Below are 25,091 nucleotides of genomic sequence, written 5' to 3'. Positions count from 1 at the left end.
ATTTCTCTTCCTGAGGTTTAGAGTGGGTATAGGGATAAAGAGATTCCTGTCTGACCATCCTAATATCCTGTCAATTTCCTCTCCAGAGGGAAGTGATGAGATTTCCTTTGATCCAGATGACATCATCACTGACATTGAGATGGTGGACGAGGGCTGGTGGCGGGGACGTTGCCACGATCACTTTGGACTCTTCCCTGCAAATTATGTCAACCTTCTCCAGTAAATGGCCCACATTGTATTCTGCACTGTGACTTCCCATGATCCAAGTGGCTCTGCCTCCACTTCCTCCCATCCTGCTGCAAGTGTCTAATAGGATGTCATGAGTTGCCTGAGGTTCTAGATAGATTTCCCTCTCCTTCTCCTTTAGGGTTTGGGGCAGAGATAACATGAGGATGAAGCTCTCCTTTGGTGTCCTCTCTATCCTGTGTGAGCTCATAGACATTTATCTTGTTGCCCCACCTCCTTCCCCATGAGTGTTCCTTCGAACACCTCAAGCTCTGCCTTCTGCTTTTGTGAGCTCTGAGCTTCCTGGTTTGCTTACTGAGGAAGGTATGTCTAGATTGCCTGGTTTACCTGGTTGTGCTGTTTGCTTACTTTCCTTCCCTGCAGAGATACGTTTTCTCTGCTCAGTCTTAAAATTGGAAATAAAGTGGGACTATGATTCACCTCTAGGCTGAAGTACATAATGCTTTATATGCATCTTTCAGTGGCCTTGACTCTCATGGCTCCCAATTCTCCTTCCCTCTTTCAGGCATATCCAGAAGAGTCCCTCCTACCAATGCCCATCCTTCTGTGCCCTGGATGTCTAGCCTTTTCCTTTAGCTATGTTTAAACCCAGTCCTAACAGATCAGTCTGGGGAATGGTGGTAAGGTGGGGAACAGGAGGCCAGTTAGAACTTCTACTGGCTTCCGTAGTTGTGAGAGGCCAGCCACCTTCTGCCTGGGAGTAATGATTACACTCTTCTAGGATATGAAGATTCTTGAGGAAGAAGCACAAATTAGAGATTAGGAAGGAGGAAAAGGGATATTTGGCAACAGCAACAAAAAAAGACAAAAGCTAAAGGAACACAGGCTTCGATGAACTGGTAAGAGGATTTAGTCAGAGACGGTGTCCTCTACTCAAGAAAGTCCCAACTTCTTTGTAGCTGGATGACTGAAATTGATGGCCAAGTAAGTGGGTAGATGGGAAAAGCTCATGAAGCTTCTGTGTGGTTCAGGGATGAATATGATATGAAAAACAGTGAAAACATTTAGACAGCCAGTGATGGGCACAAACAAATCACTATCAAAGTGTGGGGATGAGGAGAATGAGGACAGGGCATGGTGGGTTTATCCTAGCCCAGGCCATTGCGCTCTATAAGGCCAGAGATAGGAGATGTGAGGCAAAATCAGAACAAAATCTAAATCAAAGCCAGAGATTTGGTTGGTGTAGGGAATCTTGTTAGTAAGACATAGAAGTCTGTGCTGTAACCAGTATCAGAAGTTGGGCCCAACTTTCAAAGATGAAGAAGAGAGTGGCAGCTAGGATTAGTGACCGAGATCCACAGATGCTCCAGGACTTCCTAAAGCTGTGAGCTGCCCATGTACCTGGAGCACTGTGTCCCTCAGGCTTATTCCCTGGCTCTTCTTTAAGACACACACTCCTTTGTTTTCACAATGACTTCTATGCCAGTGAATCACAAATCTGTCTCTAGACCTACCTTACAAGATTCACCCAGTTAGCCTTTCAGAGTGCAAAGCAGTTTTTATTGCTCTTATATAGACGTTGGGATTTCCGGTACACAAAGGTAAGCCATCATAGATATACACAATCCCCTTCTTCACTTCAGTTTTATTTGACAACACACACAGATCAGAATTTTACAGTGGTTTTCTGGTTACATCTCCAAGTCTCTCCTTGCTTTTTTCACTTTTTTCTTTATTTTAAGACAGAAACTTCTTTTCTAGACCCCTATGCTATTTTAGCAACAGTTCTACAGAACTGCCTCAGTTCTCCAGACCTCTCCCTCTACTGTGGCTGATTTCTACTCTGAACCGATTATCTTGGTGGTGATACTCATCAAGGGCTCTGCTGATAGATGTCTCTCCAGCCAGGCTCCTATTCCTGGGTACAATGTCCCTTTCAATCCCCTCAGTGCTTCTTAGTCTGAAGCCATGTCTAACTGTCTTGCCTGTGTCAGATAATGCTTGCCGCCCATGCTACTTACTACAGCCTTATCTCACTAAACAAACCACCTTCTGCCTAATTCAGTCTCATAAAAAGTTTTCCTTTTGCTCCAACTGCCCTCTCACCGTAAAATGTGCTTGTTTGTGTAGACCAGTGCATATACTGCGGTATCCTGCTTTTCTGCAAGATATACAGTTAGATACCTTACAAAATGTGATGATGCTGATCGATTCAATATCACTCTGAAGGCAACAACAAGGAAAGGAAAGTGTGATGACAGAAACTGTGCAGCCCACAGAGCAGTGTGGCACTGTCCCAATTGCTCCCTGAGCCCTGCCTGCCCCCACCCACCCAGATCGCAAAGGGAAAGCCCTCTGCTCTCTTCCTTTCTCTATACTTCTCACCCATCTAACAGCAGCCCCTAATTTGTATCTCCCTTGGCTCCCCTTTCTTTCTTTTCTTCTAGTAAAATGAAAGACCCAGAATGGACTTTAGGAGCTTTCTTTTTTCATATAGGAAGGACTAGAGCCAAAATACATGGAACCGATACCTGAAGAAATCTCCCTTCTCCTTCCCCTCCCACTTTAGTGTTTAGTTGTTTCTAGTTACTCATCTTCACTGAATAAAATCTTAGCTCACACTCTATTTATGTTTTTAGAAAATGATGCCTTATATACAAATGTGCAATATAAACCAAACAATAAGAATGAGGAAAAATAGTTACATAACCGAATAGTACCAAGTGGCATATTCTAATGAAAGATGAGCATACTTCTGTTCTGGGACTTGCTCAAATGCTTCTTGACTCTTCTCAGAGGTGCCACCTACTTCATCTACACCAGCTTCAGACCATGTTCAGAGAGAGATCCAGGCAACAACAAGCATCCAGGTCAACTAGCCTCATTTTTGTTGTTGTTGCTGGCTAAATTCTTTGTTCTCTACTTGCCCACAGTGTCTGTCCTCCTTTCCCTTCTTTCTCACTTGTTTGAGGACTGCTAGGACTGAGAAAACGGCACCAATTAAAGTGAGAGGGATGTAAACACAAGATAAATAGCTTAACTTTCCTGGCTTCAGCTACACTGGGAGAGAGCTGAAGGAATGTGCTTTTGAACATGACCCCAGGGCATAAAGGCACACCAAACAAACCAGCTCCACTTGATTTGATTCACAATATCTCCATGTGTCTAACTACAAAGCTGATGAAGTCATCACCATTGTAGATAACTATGTGTGAGAGAAGATTTTGCTGTACTAACTTACTGCCACTGGTATGTCATCTTTTAGGGCAGTGGTTCTCAACCAGGAGTGACTCAGAGGATATTTAACAATGTCTGGAGACAGTTTTGGTTGTTACAGCCGTGGGCATACTATGACTAGAGGCTAAGGATGCTACAAGATATCCTATGACACACAGGACAGCCCCTCATGACAAAGATTTATTCAGTGCACAATGTCAGCAGTTCCCAGAAACCCTGCTTTAGGGGAGGTCAGTTTCAATTGTGTATTTTTCTTTTACTTTTGTTCTCATGGGTATCACTGTTACCCAAAACTAGCAGTGTCACCCATTTTTGACACCTGAAGATGACCAATAATATGTAGGAACAATTACAGGGAACCACTATTGTCCCGTGACTTCCTTCCCAAGATCCCCATGGGTTGCTCAGGTGGTGTCCAGGACCTGGTGACTGGTGCCACAGGACCTGCAGTGGGTGCTGATGCTGGGCTATGCAATGTTCTTCATAATCCGGACCTATCGTTTTCAGAAGAAAAGAACCTTGACTCTTAAATCATTATTAAAATGTTTAAATGTAGGCTTGAGGCTTTTTGCCCTAATTTTCTCCATGAATATAGTGTGTCTTATGGACTCTTCATTTTTCAAGGTTTTCTTATATGTTGCCAAGATTCTGCACAACAAACTCTCTGACCTAATTCCTGCCTTTTATCATTTGGTTTGTGGTGTCTTCAAGGCTGCTGTGCTCAGCCAAGGTCTCTATTCTGTAGGGCTGTGTTCGGACTGTCTTGGCTTAGGGGCAGTGGGGCAACTAACAACAGCCCTGGACTTGAATGTCAAGACAACCCCAGCCCCAGAAACTTCAAACTGTGAGCCCTTTACCATGGAGGACTGGCACCTTAGTCCACATCCCTGTATTGCTTGCCTCACACATTTGAACGTGCTTATAAACTGACCTCCTCCCCCACAATAAAAGCACAGGACTATACTGGTTATGAAATTCATTGCTCTCTCATTTCTAAGAAATTGGGCTTATCTTCTTCAATGACCTCGTTACCTACTTTCTCTTCAGCCTGATTTATCTTAGAAATAAAAAAGGAAAGGAAGTAAGTCATCAATATGGTACTATAGCAATTGTACAAAGCAGGGCTTAGGAAATTCTTAGACCTAGAAGGACAATGCATGTTCTAATACCCCCGGATAAGCATATATGCGGTTTACAGAGGGAAGTTCCCCAAGCCACGCTCTGTCCTACTTTCAGTAATTCCGAGGAGAAATTCAAGAAGGGTGGTATCTGAATCTTTAGTTGGTTTGTCTTCCTTGTGGTCTGGCTCTAAAGGTGGTGACCAAGCTCTCTCGGGCCTGCTCCTGGGGCTGACACATGCTGGTCAAAAGAATTGGGTCAGTCTTGTGCTCTACAACATTGAAAGGACACGTCTTCAGGTGCTCGGACATGGAGGTGACTTCATTAAATTCCCAGCTGTTGATTTTAGAGAAGAGGCTGCTGAATTGCCAGATCTGTTGGGAAAGAGAAGCTCAAAAGTGAACATTGGGGCAATACCCTCAGGCTAGCTTTATTTGAATGATATTAGGAAATACCTTCCTGTTTTTCCTGGTCTCAGCTTCCAGGGGATGGTTAGTGGCTGCTGCAGACACTTAGTTCCTTCTCTAGCACCCAATTCCTAGTTCCCCCTTCCAACTGATAATCTTCCTAGCCAGTCATGCAGTTGTGTAGGAATGACTAATATTAATCTGCATATTGACCCCCCATTACCACTACCACACACACACACACACACACACACACACACACACACACACACACACACACACACACACCAGTTCCAGATAGACAGGTAATTCAAATCAGTACAATTAGTTTCAATGAGACTCAACTCCAGAACTTTTTTTTTTTTTTTTTTTTTTTTTTTTAGATATTAAGCAGATTGTTTTTTTCGCCTCTGCACTTGAACTGGGAAACAGCAGTTTTAGGAGTTGCTAGCAGCCACCAGGAGCCACCAAGGGAACCCTATGTCTTAGAATAGAGCCATTATTAAGAAAGTAGAGATTTAAAAAGGAAAGAAAAACATCAATTGGGGGCATTTTCTTGAGCTGCTAGATCAAGCTTTACCTGAAGGTATTCCCTTTGGACTTTTTAGTTATTTGGGGGCCAATGAAGTCTCTTTATTGTTTATGTCACTTTAAGTTGGTATTCTAGTGTTTGAAACTAAAAATATTATAACATATAAGAAAGCTTAGAACAGAAATCTTAGTAGAAATCTAGGTGTCTGGTACTCAAACATCCTCTGGGCTTTCTACCTAGGATGTGGTGGCAAATCCCCTGGTTTTAAAATCTGGCTATGTGAGTAGGCATAACCTGGTACCATTTCAATCTGACCACTTCACCCTCAGTTTATTGCCATTCTTCCTATGTAAGAAAAGTGCTTTCTAGAATCTTAGAACAATTTCCCTTTTACTTTAAAGAGCCATTTTAACTCCAGAAAGAGAATTTAGTTGGAGTTAAAGGATGCTCCAACTAAATTCTCTTTTTTTCTTTCTGCAAGGAAATTATCCCAAATGATATCCAAGAATGGGCAGTAATCACTTAATTGAGAACAAACATGGGCCAAAAAATAATGGAATTTCTAGTAAGTAAATGAAATTATTTGCATCTGATTTTAAAGAGGAAGATATTAGGCAATTCTAGAGAATACAATTCCCAAAGGACAGGGCTTTAGTCTCATTCGTGCTTATTTCTAGCACATGGTTGGGTGGCAGTCAGTGTTTATTTAACACATGGATGTAGGCATGGGTATATAGGAAGAAAGAATCTCAATGATTTTTTGAAGAAGACTTTTCAGGGAATAAATAATAGTAAATATACACAATGTTTTAGACATAATTAATAAATATAGATGTAAACAACTCTAACTTCCCAATGCCAGTTTGCACACACCCACATATTGGGAAGAAACTCAACTGTGAAATTATGAAATTATTGACCTCAATAGGCACATAAATTTGTGGTTCATATTACCAACATATTTACCGTGAGAAAGTATGCTAAGGGCACTTTGGATACGATGAACTAGGAGTTTCACTTCTGGATGGTACAAGAAGTGAAAGTAAGGTGATAGAAGTTATAATACAGTTAAGCAAGCATAAACTGACTGGGGGGAAAGGAACACATTTGATATATACAGCAGATTTTTTTTTTTTTTTTGAAAACTTCAATAGGCATTTGAACTAGGGGAAATCATGGAGCAAATTATTTAATAAATTATTTATTTTCAAAGTGCCTTAACAAAGGCAAAAATTGTTTAAAATATGGTTGACATGGGACTGAGGGGAATTTGTTGGCTACTGTATCCATCAGAGTCCAGGCAGGAAAAAGATGGCACATTCAGTTGGGGTCATTTGAAAAGTATTTTTTAGAGGAATGATATACAAATTGTGGACATGGTTTAGGAAAGCCACAAGAAACAGTGCAGTACCCAGACTTGAAAGGGAAGAAGGAAGGGAGATCATTAGACCAGAATGAGTCATTATGTGGAAAGAGCCATCTGACATAACCACCTGCAGTGGAGGGACATTTCCACTGCCAAGTGTCAGGGAGGGAGAATGCATGCAGGGAGGAAGCCAGAAGAATAGAAATGTCAACCTCACTCTTCTCCCTCCCTCCTGCCCGTCTCCTGCTGATACACTCCCATTACGTTAACCTAACTGGAAGCTGAAATGCAAGGGAACCAGTTGAGGCAATCTGTAGAGATAAGCCTCCTGGGGGTATGGGGAGGTAGATCCTGGTGGAGAAGGTTGGAGAATGGATAATGTGAGCACACAGAAGATATACCCAAGACACATACATAGAGATAAACAGGCACTACCATTTGTATTGCCATTAATATGTTTATCAGTCTGTCTTCCCTAGTGAACTGACCTTGAGCTCAGGAATTTTCTTATTCCCAGTAACTTAGTAGAATTCCAGTGTCTAGTACAGTGTTTGTCACACAAAAGGCTCTTAAATATTTGTTGAATGAATGAATGAGTGTTTACTTGCCTCTCTGTGGACTCTCCAGGAGGTGCCTCCATGGGAATACTTCTTCTTCTTCCATTGCAGGAGGACCATCCCTCTCTCTTGTAACAAAGTGGCACAGATATTCCTCATCAGCACAGATACCTGGGAGAGCTGGGATAGGCTGATGCTGTCCAAGAACCCTGCAATGTACTGCAAAATCTCCAAGGGCAGGCTGGTTAGAGAATTCTGGCCTTTTCCTCCAGGGCCTGAGAGATGGTTGTTCTTCCTCCCCTCATTCAGCTCTGAAGCAACCTCCGGCTTGATGGCAAAGGTCTTAAGCTCTTGACTATAGATCAATTTTGCCTTTTGCCCTGGGGGACGGAAATGGTTTTGAATAAATGTACATCCCAAGTAGGCGAGGGGACACCTATGCTGGAACCAGCCATCGAGACATGACTGAATGTCTGTGTGGACATTCTTGAAATGCAGGGGGAATTCATCCCTCCTGAAGAATTTGTTGCAGGTGAAAGTGAAGGCAGAGCTGCTCTTGTTGTGTCTCCTGGTCACACACTCACTGTGGAGTTCCACATGGAGCCCCTCTGGGTTGGCAGTGGTTAGGAGGTCAGCCAGCACTGTTCCAGAGGAAAACTGTTCTGGCTCAAAATTGTATGTCTGGGTAGCAAAATCTATGAATAGCCCGTCAATGCTCCTGGATTCAGAGATGACATGACCTTTGAGTTCTCTTTCCAAAGCACACAGGAGGGTGGTCTTGATGAGATCTGATTTGGGCAGGTCCTCCACAGTGATCCCTAAATCTGAAGTGTCTACTGCCTTGTGTTCACTTGGCTTACAACTCAACATGGCATCTCCAACACGAGCCCGCTTCCCACAGTAGCTCACAGGAACTTTGAAGGTATACACAGTCTTCACTTCCTGAGCCTCCAGGTTGCCATAAACAAAGTCTTTCTCCTTAGGCGTACAAGCAGGCATCTGACCAAAGTGGATAAGCATCCTCCCATTGTGCACCAGATACATATTATAGTCCTTTGCATCCACAGCTGATTTCAGTCTCTCCAGAACACCATCCTGCCAAGGGGCAAGCCCTGTTGTTTCCATAGCTGCATGATAGTCCTGCTGTCTCTGGTTTTCCTGTGATTCTTTCTCTTCGGCACTGGCCTCTCCTATCATGTCATTGCTGACAGAAATCTGTTCTTTCCCTGGGCCATTACTGCTCTTGTTCTCACAGCTCACTGATGAGTTTATTAAAGCAGAGGCTGCATGCTCTTTGCTGAAAATATTTTCCCACTTGCTAAACTTGTGCAGGTCCATCCCTTCTTTGGTTTTGGCCAACATCTGGCGTTCTTCTTGACTCAGTTCTGCCATCTCTTCTTTAGTGGCCGACAGGGAGCTATGTGGCACTAAACCAGCATTTGCTCCACCCACCGCTCCTGCCATTTCTTCCCAACTGGCTTCACCATTCATAGTAGGTTCCTCCTCAGTGGGCTCTCTAGTTTCTGGGAAAAGTTCTACCATTTTCAAAGATCTGAAAAGGACCTTCTGGTCCTGGAGGGCCAGGGCTGTGTCCAAACACTCCTCACTGGGGGTCTCTTTCATGATGTTCTTATGAAGGATGGTTTCGGAGTCCACATTTGGCCAGCGGTTCCACTCCATGGAACAGCAGACCACGCTGGCGGGACACACCTGCAGGTGCTTGGCCAGCTTGTGGCGGGACATGGAAAGGGGGCAGCCATATTCAGAGTTGAGGCATGGAACCTGCTCTAAAGGGCAGAGGAGCTCATGCTCTGCCTCTTTGCACATGTGGAAGGTGGCACCACAGGACAGGTGGCAGTTTATCACCATGCAGGAGACATTGGGCTCCACGGGAATGTGGCAGTGACGGTTGAAGCATCTCTCACAATGACTGTGCTGTCCCGGTGGAGGCCTGCGTGCCCTGCCCTGGAGACACCAAAGGCCAAGAGGAAGAGAAAACAAATGACTGCTGGGAGAGAAGCTCTATGTGTGACTGTGACTGTGTTTTTAATGGACTTATTTCCTGTTTATATGTGCTTGTTATAGGGACCTTGGAAAATATAGAACATCATAGAGAAAAAAGCAAAAAATCACTCATAATCCCACAATCCAGAATAATAACTATAACGCTCTTTTCTGTATGTTCATTTTATGTATATAATAGAGGTGTTTAGAATAGGAAAAAAACAACAGTGCTAAATGCAATGACGTTCAATGTTGACAATTATTATTTTTAAGTTGTGGATTATGGGCGATTTATATTACACAGTTAATACTGTGAATGCAATTTTGCATCCTGCTTTTTAATTTGCTATTATAACATAAGATTAGGCTGTTTTATTAATTATGCTCTACAAATTTTCTTCATAATGGCAGTGTAAATTCCAGAATGAGAGTGCTGTCATTCATTTAACCAACTACCACCAGGTAACATGCTGGGAGGACAGGGCCATGTCTGGTTTTGTCTACATCTGCTTCCCTAGCACCTGTCACTGGGCCTGGACCATTGTAGGTACTCAATAATACACTGAATGAAGAAATTGTTAGTCACTTACATTATTGCTGCATTTTTTTGCTTTTTTATTTTTAAAGGTTTACTAAAAATTTTTGCTCACAAATATTTCATAGCTCTCTGCTTTTCTCCTACTCCATGTCCATTTCTTCTAGGTTCTGCTCTAGCAGCCCTGGTTTGGCAAAAAGCCAATAAAGATCATCAAACCATAAGGACAAGAATGCCAGCTGCTTAGGCTACAGGCTAAACAAAGCCTGACCTGGACCCCTAATATGTAAAGATCCAAGAAGGACTTAGTACTTACCATAGTTTCTGAATTTCTTCTTGCTTTGTAACTCTAGGGGAAAATATAAAAATACAAATATGAATGATTAGTAAGAATTTTGGTTATCTGTATTAACAGGGGCCAAAGAGACTTCACATACTCTCTCTAATTTAATTCCTCCCACCACCCTAAAGGTGTCATTGCCCCACTTTATAGTCAAGGAAATGGAAGCCAGAGAAGTTAAATAGCTTATCCAAGGTTATATAGCAACTAAGAGATGGAATCAGGTCCCAACCCAGGCCACCCTAATCTATGCTCTTTTCTCTGACCCACACTGCCCTCTGATGGGGCATTCTTGCCAACCATGCCGTGTGTAACTTAGGCTTCTTGTAACTCTTCCACTATCTACCAACAGTTATCCTGACATTCCACTCTGCCACCATCCAAACCTGCTGCACATACATACATCTGGTCCAAGTTACCCTTGTAACTAGCCTTCTCTCCCACTGGGGCTTCATGTCCACTTAGAGGATTGCCTGACATCTGGCTTAGTCTGGGCAGTGCACGGGTGAAATATCTGTCACGTGTCCCTCACTGGTGTATTCAGCTGTGCTGTGGCTAGAGCAGAGCCAAACCCCGAAGGCCCCAGAAGCAGTGGGGACTGTGGCAAATAGAAGAGAAGTTACCCTGCCTTCAGGGGAATGTAGCTTTTGGGCTCTTGTCAGTTGGTCCCAGGTGGGAATGTGTTTCCAGATCTTCTGATTTTCCTAGAGAAGTGAGGGGTGCAGATTTTTGAGTGGTGGCATAGTGTAGTGGTTACGAGGCAGATAGCATGGGATTCCACCCTGGCACTAGAAGTCATAGCTGTGAGACTTTGGGAAAGTTACTTAACCTCTTTGTTCATCAGTTTCCCCATCTGTAAAGGGAGGAAAATAATAGTACCTACCTATTGTGAGGAACAAATGAATTAAATACAGTACCTGAAACTCTTAGAATAGTACATGTCCCTTAGGAAGTTACCTATATATGTTGGCTATTGTAAATAATTTATATTTCATTATGTTACAAAAAATTTGTTACATAATTTTTCAAGATAAAAGTTCTTGAAATTTTAAATATTGGCAACTAATTCTTTTAAAACCTTTATTTGGGCCAAGGAAAAACATGTACGCGGCCTATATAGATCTGTGGTTGCCTGTTTGCATGTTTGCAACACCTGGCCTAGAGAATTAGTAGCATAATTTCAGTACTGTGTTAGTCTGGGAAGGGGTTAGCACCCGAAAGTCATGTTACTGGTGAGACGAGGAGACCTCAGTTCTTGTCTTCTTGAAGGAAAGATTTCAATCAAGAGACAAAATGTAGAAAAGCAAGCAAGAATTTATTGACCTCAGCAAAAACACACTTAGGACAGTGTAACTAGGAAGGGCATAGAAGAAGTAGCAAGAGAGCTCAGGCTGGGCTACTTTAGCTCACTGGGAAGTCAAAGAAAAAAGAGCCTTTGAGACAGGTTCAGGGGGTTAGACCAGGATGAGCTGCTGCTGCCTATTGCTCCCCTGGTTTCAAGTCTCATGGGGTTCTTTAGAGGTTAAGGGATATGTGCCTATGGGGGAAGGTGAGGGGAAAGGGAATGGCCCAGGCTTGCTCCCTGGAGGGAGAGTGCCCTGGGACCTCCATTTTCAGGGCTTTTAAAGGCTGGGCTTTTAGGAGAAGTCTTAGGGGCAGATCAATAGAAAATTCATCAGCTTTATGCTGATTGGCCAGAATGAGATTTATTCTCTTAATTTATCTGTCCTTGGGTGTGGTTGGCAAATGGCACTTAATTGAATTTCTGTTTTCTGTCTCCCTGAGTAGGGTGATTTAAGCTATTTACCCTCTAATTGCGGATGAGAAGTAGAAACCACTTACTCTTAAGTGTCCTTGGTTTAGGGAAGATAGGATTTACCTGGTGGCTGCAAACTGCTATTTAACTATTTGTCTTAGTTTCCCTATTCCACTTGTCTTGGAATTTTCCTAGCTTCTTACTGTGCTATAACAGCCAGAAGATATGCAGTATTTAAAATTTTTATTTTATTTTTTTAGGATTTGCCAATTCATTGTGGGTGAATTTTCCTTCAACTTTAAAGTTGTTTTTCAAATATACAGAAAGAATATGTACAATAAACACCCAAATATACTCCACCTAGATTCAATAATTGTTAACATTTGCCATGTTTGCTTCTTCTCTTTCTCTCCATACATACACAATCACACATTTTTGGCCAAAACTCTTGAAAATAAGTTGCTGATATCATTTCACTTCATCCCTAAGTATCTCAGCATATATTTTCTAAGAATAAAGACATTTTCCTTTGTAATTGGAATAACATAATTTTACCTAAGAAAACAAAATAATTTTTAACATCATGTAACATGTTTCTCCAGATATCCCCAAAATGTCATATATATATTTATAAAATGTTTGGACCAGGATCCCTTTAAGGTCAATTTATTACATTTTGTTAATGTTTTTAGCCTCTTTAATCTGGGAAAGCCCCCCTCAACTTTTTTAGAAGAGACAGATTTAAATTTCAAGGCAATTATATTCTGATTCTTTTAGGTATTCATTTGTTCATCCATTTATTCAACAAGCATTTGTTGATTACCTACTCTGTGCCAGTAAGTGAGCATAAGGGTCACCTGGACTGCTTATTAAAGTGGTTGTTAAACACTGTTGCTCATTAGAATCAGTGTTTGTTAAATTATAGATCCGCATTGTTCAATATGGTAGCCACTAGCCACATGTGGCTATTTAAATTTAAATTGATAAAAATTAAATAAAATTAATAATTTAGTGCCTCAGGAATACTAGCTACAGTTCAAGTGCTCAATAGCCACATATGGTTAGTAGCTACTCTATTGGACAACACAGAATAGAACATTTCCATTTTCATAGAAAGTTCTATTGAACAACACTGCTATAGCTACTGCCTACAACCCTGACCTGAGTGAGAGGTGTGTTCTGGAATTTACATTCCTAACACATTCCCCATCTGATTCTTGGGCACTGGGAGGGCTGAGTGTGAAGGAGGGATCATGCCAGAGTGCTCTATACCCCTAATAGTCAGTCTGGATCAGGAGGCAGATCAGAAGCTGAAAGCCAGAACATCAACCGGGTTCAAGGCCCAGTAGATGATACATCAAGGTGTTAAATCCAGAGAGGGGGTTAGAAGAGTGAAAGGCCGTGATGTTTGTACTGAGATGGAGCAGAGTAAGATCGGGCAGAGGATATCTTTTGGATTCGAGTTCAGCTACTGGATCTTTTAACATACAATTTAACGTTCAGTAGGCTCCTGCTATATTCCAAAATCACTCTTGGGGGGAAATGTCCATTGTGGATTTATTGTGGAAATTCATAAATATTAAGCTAAAGCATTTGTAATTGTTCGGTACTTAATAAGGAGTCACTTAAGACTGTAATTGGTATGTCAACTCATAGTGAGGGATGAAGTGGGAGGACCTAGAGTTAGAAACTGCTACGTAGAGGATGTGAAGAAAGCTTGGATGGGGAAGACTGATGACAGTAGAAATAGGTAAGATGAAACAGATAGGAGACATTACAAGGGAAAATTAACTAACTTTTTTTTTCTGGCTGGAGATGAGGAAAGAAGAGGAATCAAAGTTGATTCCGAGATTTAGAACCAAGAAGAGAGAATATTGGCTTTTATTCTGAGAAAAACAGAATTCTGAAGTGGAAATTGTTTTGGGAAGAAAGATGAATCCAGCAAGTTTTTTAAAAAATATTTTATATGTTTTTATTGATTTTGGAGAGAGGATGGGAGAGGGAGAAATATCAATGATGAGAGAGAATCATCAATCGGCTGCTTCCTGCATGCCCCCTACTGGGAATAGAGCCCACAACCTGGGCATGTGCTCTGACCAGGAACTGTGACCTCTTGGTTTAGAGGTCAATGCTCAATCACTGAGCCACAATAGCCGGATGGGTCCAGCAGGTTTAACTCAAGTTGCTTCAGGTGCTGACAGATCTCATGAATGGGAAGATGAGGTGTTAGAATGTAGAGATGCAGATTTGAGAATTATCCACTTAAAAATGAGAGAGGCCCTGGCCAGTATGGCTCAGTTGGTTGGAACACCATCCCTTACAACAAAGGTGGCAGGTTCGATTCCCAGTCAGGCACACATCCAGGTTGCAAGTTCAATCCGCAGTCGGGGCATGTATAAAAGGCAACCAATGATGTTTCTCTCTCATCTCTCTCTCTCTCTCTCTCTCTCTCTCTCTCTCTCTCTCTCTCTCTCTCTCTCTCTTTCTCTCTCTGTTAAAAAAAAACACAAAACCACAAGGAAATAGAATTTAAAAAAAAGAGAGAGAGAGAGAGAGAAAGCCGTAAATGGGGAAGTAACATAAAATAGAAATCTGAGCTTTGAAGTACATAGCTAAGTATGACACTTTGGGGACATTAGGAGGAAGTAGAGCCAGAGAAGGAGAGACCAGAGAGTTAAGAGTCAGCAGTACGTGGCCCAGATATAAAAGAAAGGGTGAACCATAGTCTCAAATGCTGCCAGGAGGTTAGGAATAATGATGACAATGCAGAGCTCTTGCCAGAGCAAATGTGGCATTTCAGCTGTGCTGTGGGACCCTTGACCATTCAAAATATGGTGTTTGCTGGGAAGGGAGGGGAAAGCCATTAAGCATACACTCCAGTGTTGGCAAGTCCCGTGCCCTGGCTGGGAGAATGTGACCATCTGCTTTCTATTCATAAAATATATGAATTAATAAGGATGGAGTCTGAATGAGTCAGTGTCCCCTGCTGGTTTTTAGGTGGCAAAGAAGAGGCATATCACAAATGGAATAAGGCTATATGAAAAAAACTACAAGGAATGTCCAATCTCATATCTGTTTGCCTGGTTCTACCACAAAGTTGAGCCCAGTTTCTGGGAAGGGAAAATAGTTCAAAGATCTACACAGAACTACACAGTTCTATGCTGTGTGTGTGTAGTGAGCACTCTGTCCCACTAGCAGGGATGTGTCTGGCTGGCAGGACAGTGGTGATGAACTCAAAGCCAACTCGTTTCTTATCCCTCAGCATGATTCTTTATAAAGCATGATTCTTAGGAACAGTGCTATTGAAGCAGGAAATATTTGTGGTTGGAGCCTGTTGCTCTCCATCTATTTGAAGTTATTTGAAAATATCCCTTTAAAAGGAAAGAAAAACAATTGCATGTAGACAACAAAGATGCTACTATTTTTTAAAATATATTTTATTGATATTTCACAGAGAGGAAGGGAGAGGGATAGAGAGCTAGAAACATCGATGAGAGAGAAACATCGATCAGCTGCCTCCTGCACACCTCCCACTGGGGATGTGCCTGCAACCAAGGTACATGCCCTTGACCGGAATCGAACCCGGGATTCTTCAGTCCGCAGGCCGACGCTCTATCCACTGAGCCAAACCAGTTTCGGCGATGCTACTATTTTTTTCTCGTGTGTGTGTGTGTGTGTGTGTGTGTGTGTGTGTGTGTGTGTGTATGTTTTAATGCTGCTATTTAAAGATCTTCCACAGGTTCTGGAGCTACACCAGATAAGTGACTTTGAGAGAGGTCATGTGCTGAGCACAAAGACACAGTGAGTAGAGATGACTCTGGAGAAGCTTGGCAGGTAAATATAGAAAGGTGAATACTGTCTAAGCATACAGAATCACATCTGAATCTTTTGTTGTATATCTGGGGAAAATTTTTCTCACTGAGATAAAGGACAGTCTAAAATTCCTGACAGTCAAATTATTGCTGGGTAAGCTGAGTGACCAATGGCCCTGGTTTGCCTGGGACTCTCCTGGTTTTATCACTAAAAGTCCCAAGTCCTAGGATGCCTCTTAGTCCCAGGCAAACTTGGGCAGCCAATTGATCACCTGATTTGGAGCCAATTGTTGTTGCCCCAAGTTGATCACATTAGATATACCATTGGTTGTGCTGGGAGATAAGATGCCCTGCTCTCCTAGCCTCTATGCCAGTGCAATGACTGGATCCTTATCCTCCAGGGTGTTTGTCTGACTTCTTAGATTGAGTAATTTCTCTGCATTTTGGATGTCATGGAGAAAGAGAAACAAGATTCTAGCACCTAACATGTACTTTTACATAACCGCTCGCGTAATCCTCACAATGACCCTGTGAGATGGGTATTACCATTTCCAGTTTACAGACAAGGATTCTGAGGCACAAAAATCCCTGTTTATCTGGCTTCAAATTCTGTCCTGTTTGCTAGATCACACTGTGTCTTTCCCTTGGAGATCCACAGAGACATGTTGTGGTCCATCCCATGATTTGGAAGAAAGCAAACCCAAGAGTAGAGCCTATCAGGGGGAGGGCCTCTCCTCCTCCAGTTAGGACACAGAAAGGTACCTACAGATATAATCTTCCCAAATCGTAGAGGAGCCGATGCTCTTCATTAAGAAGCACCTTCATCCCCATGAGGACTTTTTTTTTGTCCTTCTCTGGACCATGCTCATCCTGTGCCCCTTCTGAATAGAGGAAATAAGAAGCCTATCTGGGTCCCATGGATTTGCATTGCAGGGACTACAAATATAAAAGTAAAATTTTTAGGGTTAAAATATGTACTACAATATGGATTCTGAGTTTTAAAATGAAACACCTACTAAATCAAATCACATAGATCAGTGGTTGGCAAACAGCGGCTCGCGAGCCACATGCGGCTCGAGCAGCAGTTTGCCACTCTGTTGACTAATGAGTTTGCTGACCACTGACATAGACCATTGAAACTCTTCATTGTGAAAAAGTTGACAAAATTCTATGCCTGAAACAACCTAAGGTTATCCAGGTGCCATTTCCTCAAGTTTCTGTGCCCCTCTGCTCACCTTTAAATTCTTGCTTCCTCTCGGAAAAGTCAGTGCATTCCCTCCTCTTGAAAATGAATTTCAATCAAGTCTATGGCCCAAACACTGCCCCCAAAATATGTTTGAAAATTCTCCTGTCTAGAGGAAACAGTAGTCAATATAACTTAGACTTAAATAGTTCAAGTATCTACAAAGAATTAGATTTTGCTGGTTGTATTGGATTCAGTTTAAGTGGAATCTGAGTAGTTGAAAGGACCTGGTACATAAGTCTGAGGGATGGATATTTCTTTAAAGGAATAGGGAAGTATTTAGAACCTGGCAGGGGAGCAGAAACTTTATTTAATGCAGGCTGTGGTGCTGTATGGACCATTCAGAAAGGAGTAACTTAATAAGAAAGGGTAGGTCAGCTAGAATAGTGGTCCTTAAAGTGTGTACTCAGATCAACAACATCAGCATTACCTGAGAACTGGTTAGAAATGTAAATTCCTGGGCCCTACAAATCAGACCTACGGAATTAGACCTACTGAATCCAGCTGATTCTGTTGAAAGCTCAATTAGAGAACCACTGAGCTATTGAAAATGCTTGATACTTTGTACCTAATCACAAAGGAACTGTTGCCCAATTAGGTAGGAAGGCCTTGGAGAAAGATCTGAAAAGGCAGTAAGCAATTCTTTCTTTCTTTCTTTCTTTCTTTCTTTCTTTCTTTCTTTCTTTCTTTCTTTCTTTCTTTCTTTCTCCCTTCCCTTCCCTTCCCTTCCCTTCCCTTCCCTTCCCTTCCCTTCCCTTCCCCTCCCCTCCCTTCTCTTCCCTTCCCTTCCCTTCCCTTCCCTTCCCTTCCCTTCCCTTCCCTTCCCTTCCCTTCCCTTCCCTTCCCTTCCCTTCCCTTCCCTTCTCTTTTCTTTCTTTCTTTCTTTCTTTCTTTCTTTCTTTCTTTCTTTCTTTCTTTCTTTCTTTCTTTCTTTCTTTCTTTCTTTCTTTCTTTCCCTCATTTCTACCACCACTGCCTGGTCTAAGCACCATCATCTCTTATCTAGTCTGGTGCAATAACCTGATAATCAGTTTCACTCCTCCCATCTTGTGCCCCAGAATCTATATTCACCAGCAGAAAGAGTGATTTTAAGACTAGGTCATTACTGCCACTTAAAATCTCCAGTGGATCCCCATCACAAGGAATAAACTCTTAAGTCCTTACCTTGGCCCACAAAATGTAGTGTGCCCTGCTCACCTCTTTTATCTTTTTCTCTTTCTTTGGAGCACATAGCTCAAGCCTATTGCTTAATTCCAGGTAGGGCCTTTCTACTTGGTCTTTCTGCCAAAATTCTCCCCTTGCTTTTTATTTCTATAACTAGTGACCCGGTGCATGAAATTTGTGCACATTAAAAGGGGATTAATTAGAGGAAATAATTTAATATTGCTATTTGCCCTTTCTCTATAATAGAAGTGTCAGAGATGAAAGAAAATTAGTAAAATGTATATAAAAACCTTCCCCCTGTCAGAGTCTGGGGCGCACCAGGGGACCCAGAGTCAAGTCCCTGCCCACCCACATGCACCTCAAAATCGCGTGAGACCCAGACCTGGCCGCCCCCCCCCCCCCCCCCCCGCCTCATTGGGATAGATCCAGACCTGGCTAGTCCCACCCTTGTCAAGCCCCGCTGGGCAGGGAACGTAGCCTCAGGTCCCCTGGCCTGGCGCCAGGACGGGGGGCATGGCCTGAGGTCCCCCAGCCCAGAATGGAGTGGGGGGGCGTGCCTTGAAGTCCCCCGTCAAGCCCCGCCAGGTGTGGGACATGGCCTGAGATCCCCTGTCAAGCCCCACCAGGCAGGGGGTGGGGGGCCGAGCAGCCTCAGATCCCCTGGCCTGGCACCAGGAGGGGGGTGCAGCCTCAGGTCCCCCCTGGGCGGGGGACACGGCCTGAGTTCCCCGACCCAGCACTGGGGGTGCACCTTGAGGTCCCCTGTCAAGCCCCACCAGGCAGGGGGGTGCAGCCTCAGGTCCCCTGGCTCGGTGCTGGGGCGGGGAGTGCAGCCTGAGGTCCCCCAGCCTGGTGCCAGGGTGGGGGGCACGGCCTGAAGTCCTCTGTCAAGCCCCACCTGGTGGGGGCGTGGCCTGAGGTCCCCTGGCCTGGCACTGGGGCCGGGGAAGCAGCCTGAGATCCCTTAGCCCAGCACCAGGACAGTAAGTGCACCTTGAGGTCCCCCGTCAAGCCCTGCTGGGTGGGGGGTGTGGTCTGAGGTCCCCTGTTAAGTCTCGCCAGGCAGGGGGGCTCAGCCTCAGGTCCCCTGGCCCAGCACTAGGAGGGGGGCACAGCCTCAGGTCCCCCGTCAAGCCTGGCTGGGCTGGGGACTCGGCCTGAGTTCCCCCAACCCAGCACTGGGGGTGCACCTTGAGGTCCCCCATCAAGCCCCGCTGGGTGGGGAGCATGGCCTGATGTCCCCTGTCAAGCCCTTCCAGGCAGGGGGGCACAGCCTCAGGTCCCCTGGCCTGGTGCTGGGGCGGGGGGTGTGGTCTGAGGTCCCCCAGCCTAGTGCCGGGGTGGGGGGCCGGGCCTGAAGTCCCCTGTCAAGCCCCACCTGGTGGGGGGGCATGGCCTGAGGTCCCCTGTCAAGCCCCACCTGGTGAGGGACACGGCCTGAGGTCCCCCAGCCTGGCGCTGGGGCAGGGGGAGCAATCTGAGGTCCCCTAGCCCAGCACCAGGACAGGAAGCCCACCTTGAGGTCCCCCGTCAAGCCTCAGGTCCCCTGGCCTGGTGCCGGGGTGGGGGATGCAGCCTGAAGTCCCCTGTCAAGCCCTACAGGGGTGGGGGATGGCGTAGCCTCAGGTCCCTGCTGATTGCTTGTTAAGGCTCCTTATGGAAACTTGGTTTCAGCTGTGGGTGCACTCCATCTGTGATGGAGTGATGGTTAATTAGCATATTCCCTCTTTATTAGATAGGATGGGCTCCTTCTTGCCATTTAAATTTCACCTTACGTGTTATCTCCACAAAGAGGCTTTATCTGAAACCCCCAAATAAAATAAACTCTCATGTATTAGCTAAGTAATTTTTGACAAGTTATTTAATCTCCCTAAAACTTATTCATCCATAAAATGGGGCTCATAATCACCCATTGGATTGTATGAGGATCAAATGAGATAAAGTAGGGAAAGTGTCTAATATAAGGCTCACTCAGTTGTTAGTCATTCCTCTACAGGAAGGTCATCTTCCTTGTCCAGGCCTTTATTTCTTCCCATTGCATCACTCCCACAGCTCTTGGTTGGCCTTGCCACTTCCAGCTCTCCCTCACTCAGATGTATCTTACATACCACTGCCAGCTTAATAATCTTAAAAAAAAAAATCTTACCTTACTCCTTTAAGAATGTGAGTTCCCCCAAACTCCTTCCCCGCTTTGGTCTCTGGTCATCACCACAAAGCATTTATTCCTTAAGCACTTTAAGAATTCACATAGTACACATCCAGGAGCGCCTTTTAGATGCCACAAAGGCAAGTTGAGGGCATCTTTTTTCCTAGTTTGAAGTTTGTAATTTAATTGTTTGCCACATTATGCTGCTCATTCAGTAAAAAAAAAAAAGAAGGTGTCAACTGAGACTCCATTTCTTTCTCACGATTGGTTGTGGGAGTCAGTACAACCCGAGAGCAGTGTTGCTGTGATGGTGTGAGTGGGGAGACAGCCTGACGAAGGCCAGAGATGGAGCTGAAGTGCTCTGAGCAGGAGAACATTTTCCTGCAGCAAAAGGAGCTCTGACTGGAATATCAACAGAACGTGGCGAGCAAATGGAATGACCTCAAAGAATGTGTAAACTGGTTTCTGAGGGACAGAGAGAGTATAGCTAACACTGCTCCTAACACTCCGTTACCATTTACTGAATAGGATTGAATAGAATGCCAAAGACAGCCGCACTGTGAAAGAGCTACCTCTTTCAAAGGTAGCAGTTTTTTTTAAATCCTCATCCGAGGATAAGCTTCTACTGATTTTAGAGAGGAAGGGAGAGAGAGAGAAATATCAATGTGACTGATTGGTTGCCTCTCAGGCCCTGACCAGGAATCGAACCCACAACCCTTCGTTGCACAGGATGATTCTCCAACCCACTCAGTCAAAACAGCGAGGGCTCAAAGGTAACAATTTGTAACAAACTTAGGAGGCACCTGTAATGATGTCAGATGTAGGTGCCTTTTTTTTTTAGAGTAAGAAAAAGAAATATTTTCAACTTGATTAGATTAATGTAGCCTTAACTGAATAGAAGAGACGTCAGAGGACTCAGTTACCACAGACATTGAAATGATGCGGAATTGTTGTCAGGAGCTATGGTACCTGTTCTAAACCCTGCAGACATAAATCAGAAAACCGAATCAGGCAGGTAATCAGAAAGCCTCTATGTGCATTGGCATCACCTGAGCAGTCTTTTTAAAATGCAGATTATGATCTGGTAGGACTGGGGTGGGGCCCGAGAGTCTTCCCATATAATAAGTTCCAGACAATGCTGATGGTCCAAAAACCACTTTGAAAGAAAAGGGTCTAATTTAACCTCTTTATTTCCTACAAGAGCAACTGAGGCCCAGGAAAGTCAAGTGTCTTGCCCACCCTCCCCACACTGAGTTTTACTGAGAGATTCTGTGGAAACCGCACTGCCACACCGAGCTTCCCATGTGGTGGTGGCCAAGGGCATGTGAGCAACTTAGATTGTACCAAGGACAAAATGGGACAGAGCGTGGAAGAATGAGGAAGAGGTGGTGTCTGAGTGCTGTTGGCCAAGAAAGTCATGAGAAGGCATTTGGCAGGTATATTTAAATCACTGACTCAAGGGAAAGAGAATGGGATTAACAGATAGTAGTTTTAACATTCTTTACTATAATTTTAAAGTTAGTAGGTAAACAGGTTTGATGTCAGGGAGATATTTTTAGGCAAGGGGCCCTCTCTGCACCCCTCACATGTCAGTGACTATTTTGCCTCCACATATGGTAATAATTATTTATTCCTGAGCTTTAACTCCTGTGGAAGTGGCAAGGCCGAAGGTTAAAGGTCAGAGATATTCTTTAATTCTGAACCTATTAACCAGTCAATTCATTAATTACTTTAATTATACATTGTGAACCTGTTTCTCCACTATGGAGATACTTAATTCTAGGGAAAGAAAATGTATAAAGTTAAAATAAAGTAATCCCTTTCCTCTTGAGATTTTTAACATCTAACCAGTTCCCTGAAGATAATTTCCATATCTGGTTCCATATTCCTGGGCTTCGGGCTATGATTCCAACAGTTTTACTGTACCCCTAAAACATGACCATCCTCTTCCAAATCTATTAAACCTCACCGTCTGCAGTTCACCTGTGCTACGAATCTCTCTACCTGTAAACTTTCTAGTTATTTAAATAGCTAACTAATTCTCATATTTGGCGCTTGTATTATTAGCATCAGTATTTTAAATGGCCTTTTTTTTTTCTTTTGTATTGGCTAAGGGTGGATTACCTAGGGCCGTGGTCGGCAAACTGTGGCTCACAAGCCACACGCGGCTCTTTGGCCCCTTGTGTGTGGCTCTTCCACAAAATACCACGGCCTGGGCGAGTCTATTTTGAAGAATTGGCGTTAGAAGAAGTTTAAGTTTAAAAAATTTGGCTCTCAAAAGAAATTTCAATTGTTGTACTGTTGATATTTGGCTCTGTTGACTAATGAGTTTGCCGACCACTGAGTCCTAGGGGTAGCTATAAGTCAGCCTGTTTTCTTGGTTACTCCTAAGCCAATACTCTCCAGTCTTCCTAGGAGAGACCCCAGCATATACCTTGAAGACCTTGGTGTCATGGAGAACCTGACAAGATTAAATGCAGTTATACACAGTGCATTTAACTGTGCACAGCAAACAGGCATAATTATAACCGAGACCCTGAGAGCAGAGTTCTGAGCTGCACCTGGAGGTTACAGAGGCAGGCAAGCTGGAACCAGGAGTTAGAGTGTCTGGGTAGCTCTCCCTTTACTTGACATTGGTGGCTTTAGCTTGTGTTCTTCAGAGCGTACAGAATCACATTTGCTGCATAGGCCACTTCCCAGAGTGTCCTTAGCTGAACTCTAAACTACATAACACCAAAGCAAGACTCAGAGAAAAAACATGAAAGTAAGCACTGCTCCCTTCTCCCTGCCAGTTCTGTGCAGTTATTCCAAAAGGCAGAAATAATCTAGCTACATTTTAAATCTTGCAATACCTCAATTATCATTAATCATTTTACATTTGCCCCTCTGTATGTGCAAGTTACATGTCTGTAATAATTTATAGTTTGTGTGCAAAAGTCTGTATAAATTTTCCAACTCGTAAAATACTTTCTTCACTTCTATTCCGGGGATGCATTTTGGATTCAAGAGCTGTGGGCTGGAGAGAGCCATATCTAGGGAGTATTGTTAGGAAAAAATAGGTTTTAAACTCTGAATTTAAATAATACATGTAGTAAATACAATTGTGCTACATTAACTGGTAGGGAGACACAGGGGATAGAATTTAAACCACATGAGAATGACTTGCACTGAACATAGCAAATGCTGATTGGTGAAAAGATCACAGCATTTGGACTTTAGAAAATCCTAGAGTTTGGCCTTCCATCTATTTCCTCACCACTTCCTGCCCTCAACACTGTGATCCCTCATCGGCACTGTGTAACTTCAGAGATATTGCATAACCACTCTGGTTGATTGCAGAAGGAAGAACCTAAGCTGTCAGAAAGCAGATAATCTCTTCTTGCTCTAAGATTTTAGATTTCAAAACAGGAGTTTACACATGACTGGGTCTCAGTCTCAGCACCAACGCCCCCACCTCCCACCTCCAAAGGCCCATATGTCAGTAACTGGCTGGACAACACTCTTGCTCAGAGCAAAAAGGTGATGTGCAGCTCAGCCTCAGTCTCCGTGCTCACCACTTCAAATGTCTCCTGGGTGCTCCAGGTCACGCCTGAAGAGCTTACCTGCACAGTGTGGGCTGCGTCAGCATCTGCTGCACCTGTGTCCCCTGGTTGCGAGCAGGCAGGTCCTGGGAGGCAGAGGAAGCTGCATCAGCTGCACAGAGCAGAGTTCTGTCGAGGAGGCTGGGAAAGGAGAGAAAAGTTCAACAGAAATAGTTCAAGTATTTCGAGGTTAAAAATAAAACTATATCACAAGGAGCAATGTGACCAAGCTCAGCTTACTGATTTTTTCTTTCCCCTGTATTTATCAACACTCGATCTCTACTGGAGTGGTATTTAGCAGGGGAAGCCGGAAGGGAAGTGAGGTTTTATATCAATGGGTTTTCTTTCCCTTGAGGAAGGAAGAAAATCCTTTTCAGGATCATTTTCCAGGCCAGAGCAGCTGCCCGGAGTCCTGTGCGTGCAGTCGGCAGATCCAGCTGTGCTCCTGAGGGCTGGTGGAGCCCTCAGGCTGCTGCTCTAATTATAACCATGCTTTTCACCTAAATCCACAACTCGCTGACACAGCAACTTGTGCAAGTGACATGCGGTCTTGTTTTGGTTTCTCCTATTTCTTGTCATGACAAGTAGTGGCTGTCCTCTTCTGGCCCTCTTCTTTCCCGGGTGGTTGGAAAAGGGAGCGTTTGTAACTCATAAATCAGGCATGAGTAAGACCAGTGTGAGAGAATTAGAAGTGGTAGGAGGCTTAGCTTGGGCTTAATCCAACTCCCTCTTTTTACAGATGAGAAGACTGAGAGTTAGAGAAGGTAAAATTGTCCAAGGTCACACAACTTACTCTAGTGTAGGAGCCAAAAGAAAGAATCAGTTATTCTGACTCCCAGTCTGGTGCTCTTCTTCTTCTTTTTTAAAAAAATATTTTTTATTGATTACAGAGAGGAAGGGAGAGGGAGAGACAGAGAGAGAGATAGAAACATCAATGTTGAGAGAATCACTGATCGGCTGCCTCCTGCATGCCCCCTACTGGAGATGAGGCCTGCAATCCAGGTAAGCACCCTTGACAGGAATCGAACACAGGGACCCTTCAGTCCGCAGGCCAATGCTCTATCCATTGAGCCAAACCAGCTAGGGCTGGTGCTCTTCTTTATCTC

At 43.8% G+C, this 25,091-nt stretch overlaps 2 protein-coding genes across 2 annotated transcripts in view; one reads left to right on the top strand and one right to left on the bottom strand.

The window, feature by feature from the left end:
- The window catches only part of HCLS1 (hematopoietic cell-specific Lyn substrate 1), a 36,155-nt gene extending 31,760 nt beyond the window's left edge, over positions 1 to 4,395 (top strand). Inside the window, exon 14 of the mRNA XM_080658450.1 lies at positions 87 to 4,395. Within this exon, the coding sequence (XP_080514576.1) occupies positions 87 to 223 (137 nt within the window). The 3' untranslated portion in view covers positions 224 to 4,395. The remainder of the gene's footprint in view (positions 1 to 86) is intronic.
- On the bottom strand, positions 1,728 to 24,431 carry FBXO40 (F-box protein 40). Its single transcript, XM_080658449.1, has 5 exons — positions 24,226 to 24,431; positions 24,007 to 24,126; positions 10,260 to 10,292; positions 7,456 to 9,369; positions 1,728 to 4,916 (listed from the first exon to the last, which is right to left on the bottom strand). The coding sequence occupies exons 3-5, from the start codon at positions 10,260 to 10,262 to the stop codon at positions 4,701 to 4,703; spliced, it is 2,133 nt and encodes a 710-aa protein (XP_080514575.1). The 5' UTR covers positions 10,263 to 10,292; positions 24,007 to 24,126; positions 24,226 to 24,431; the 3' UTR covers positions 1,728 to 4,700.
- Between the last annotated feature and the right edge of the window lie 660 nt (positions 24,432 to 25,091).

The sequence above is a fragment of the Plecotus auritus genome (genome assembly GCF_963455305.1).
Source record: "Plecotus auritus genome assembly, chromosome: 2".
Classification (NCBI taxonomy): Eukaryota; Metazoa; Chordata; class Mammalia; order Chiroptera; family Vespertilionidae; genus Plecotus; species Plecotus auritus.
Note: the sequence above shows the minus strand (reverse complement) of the source record. Positions and strands in the feature narration are given on the sequence as shown.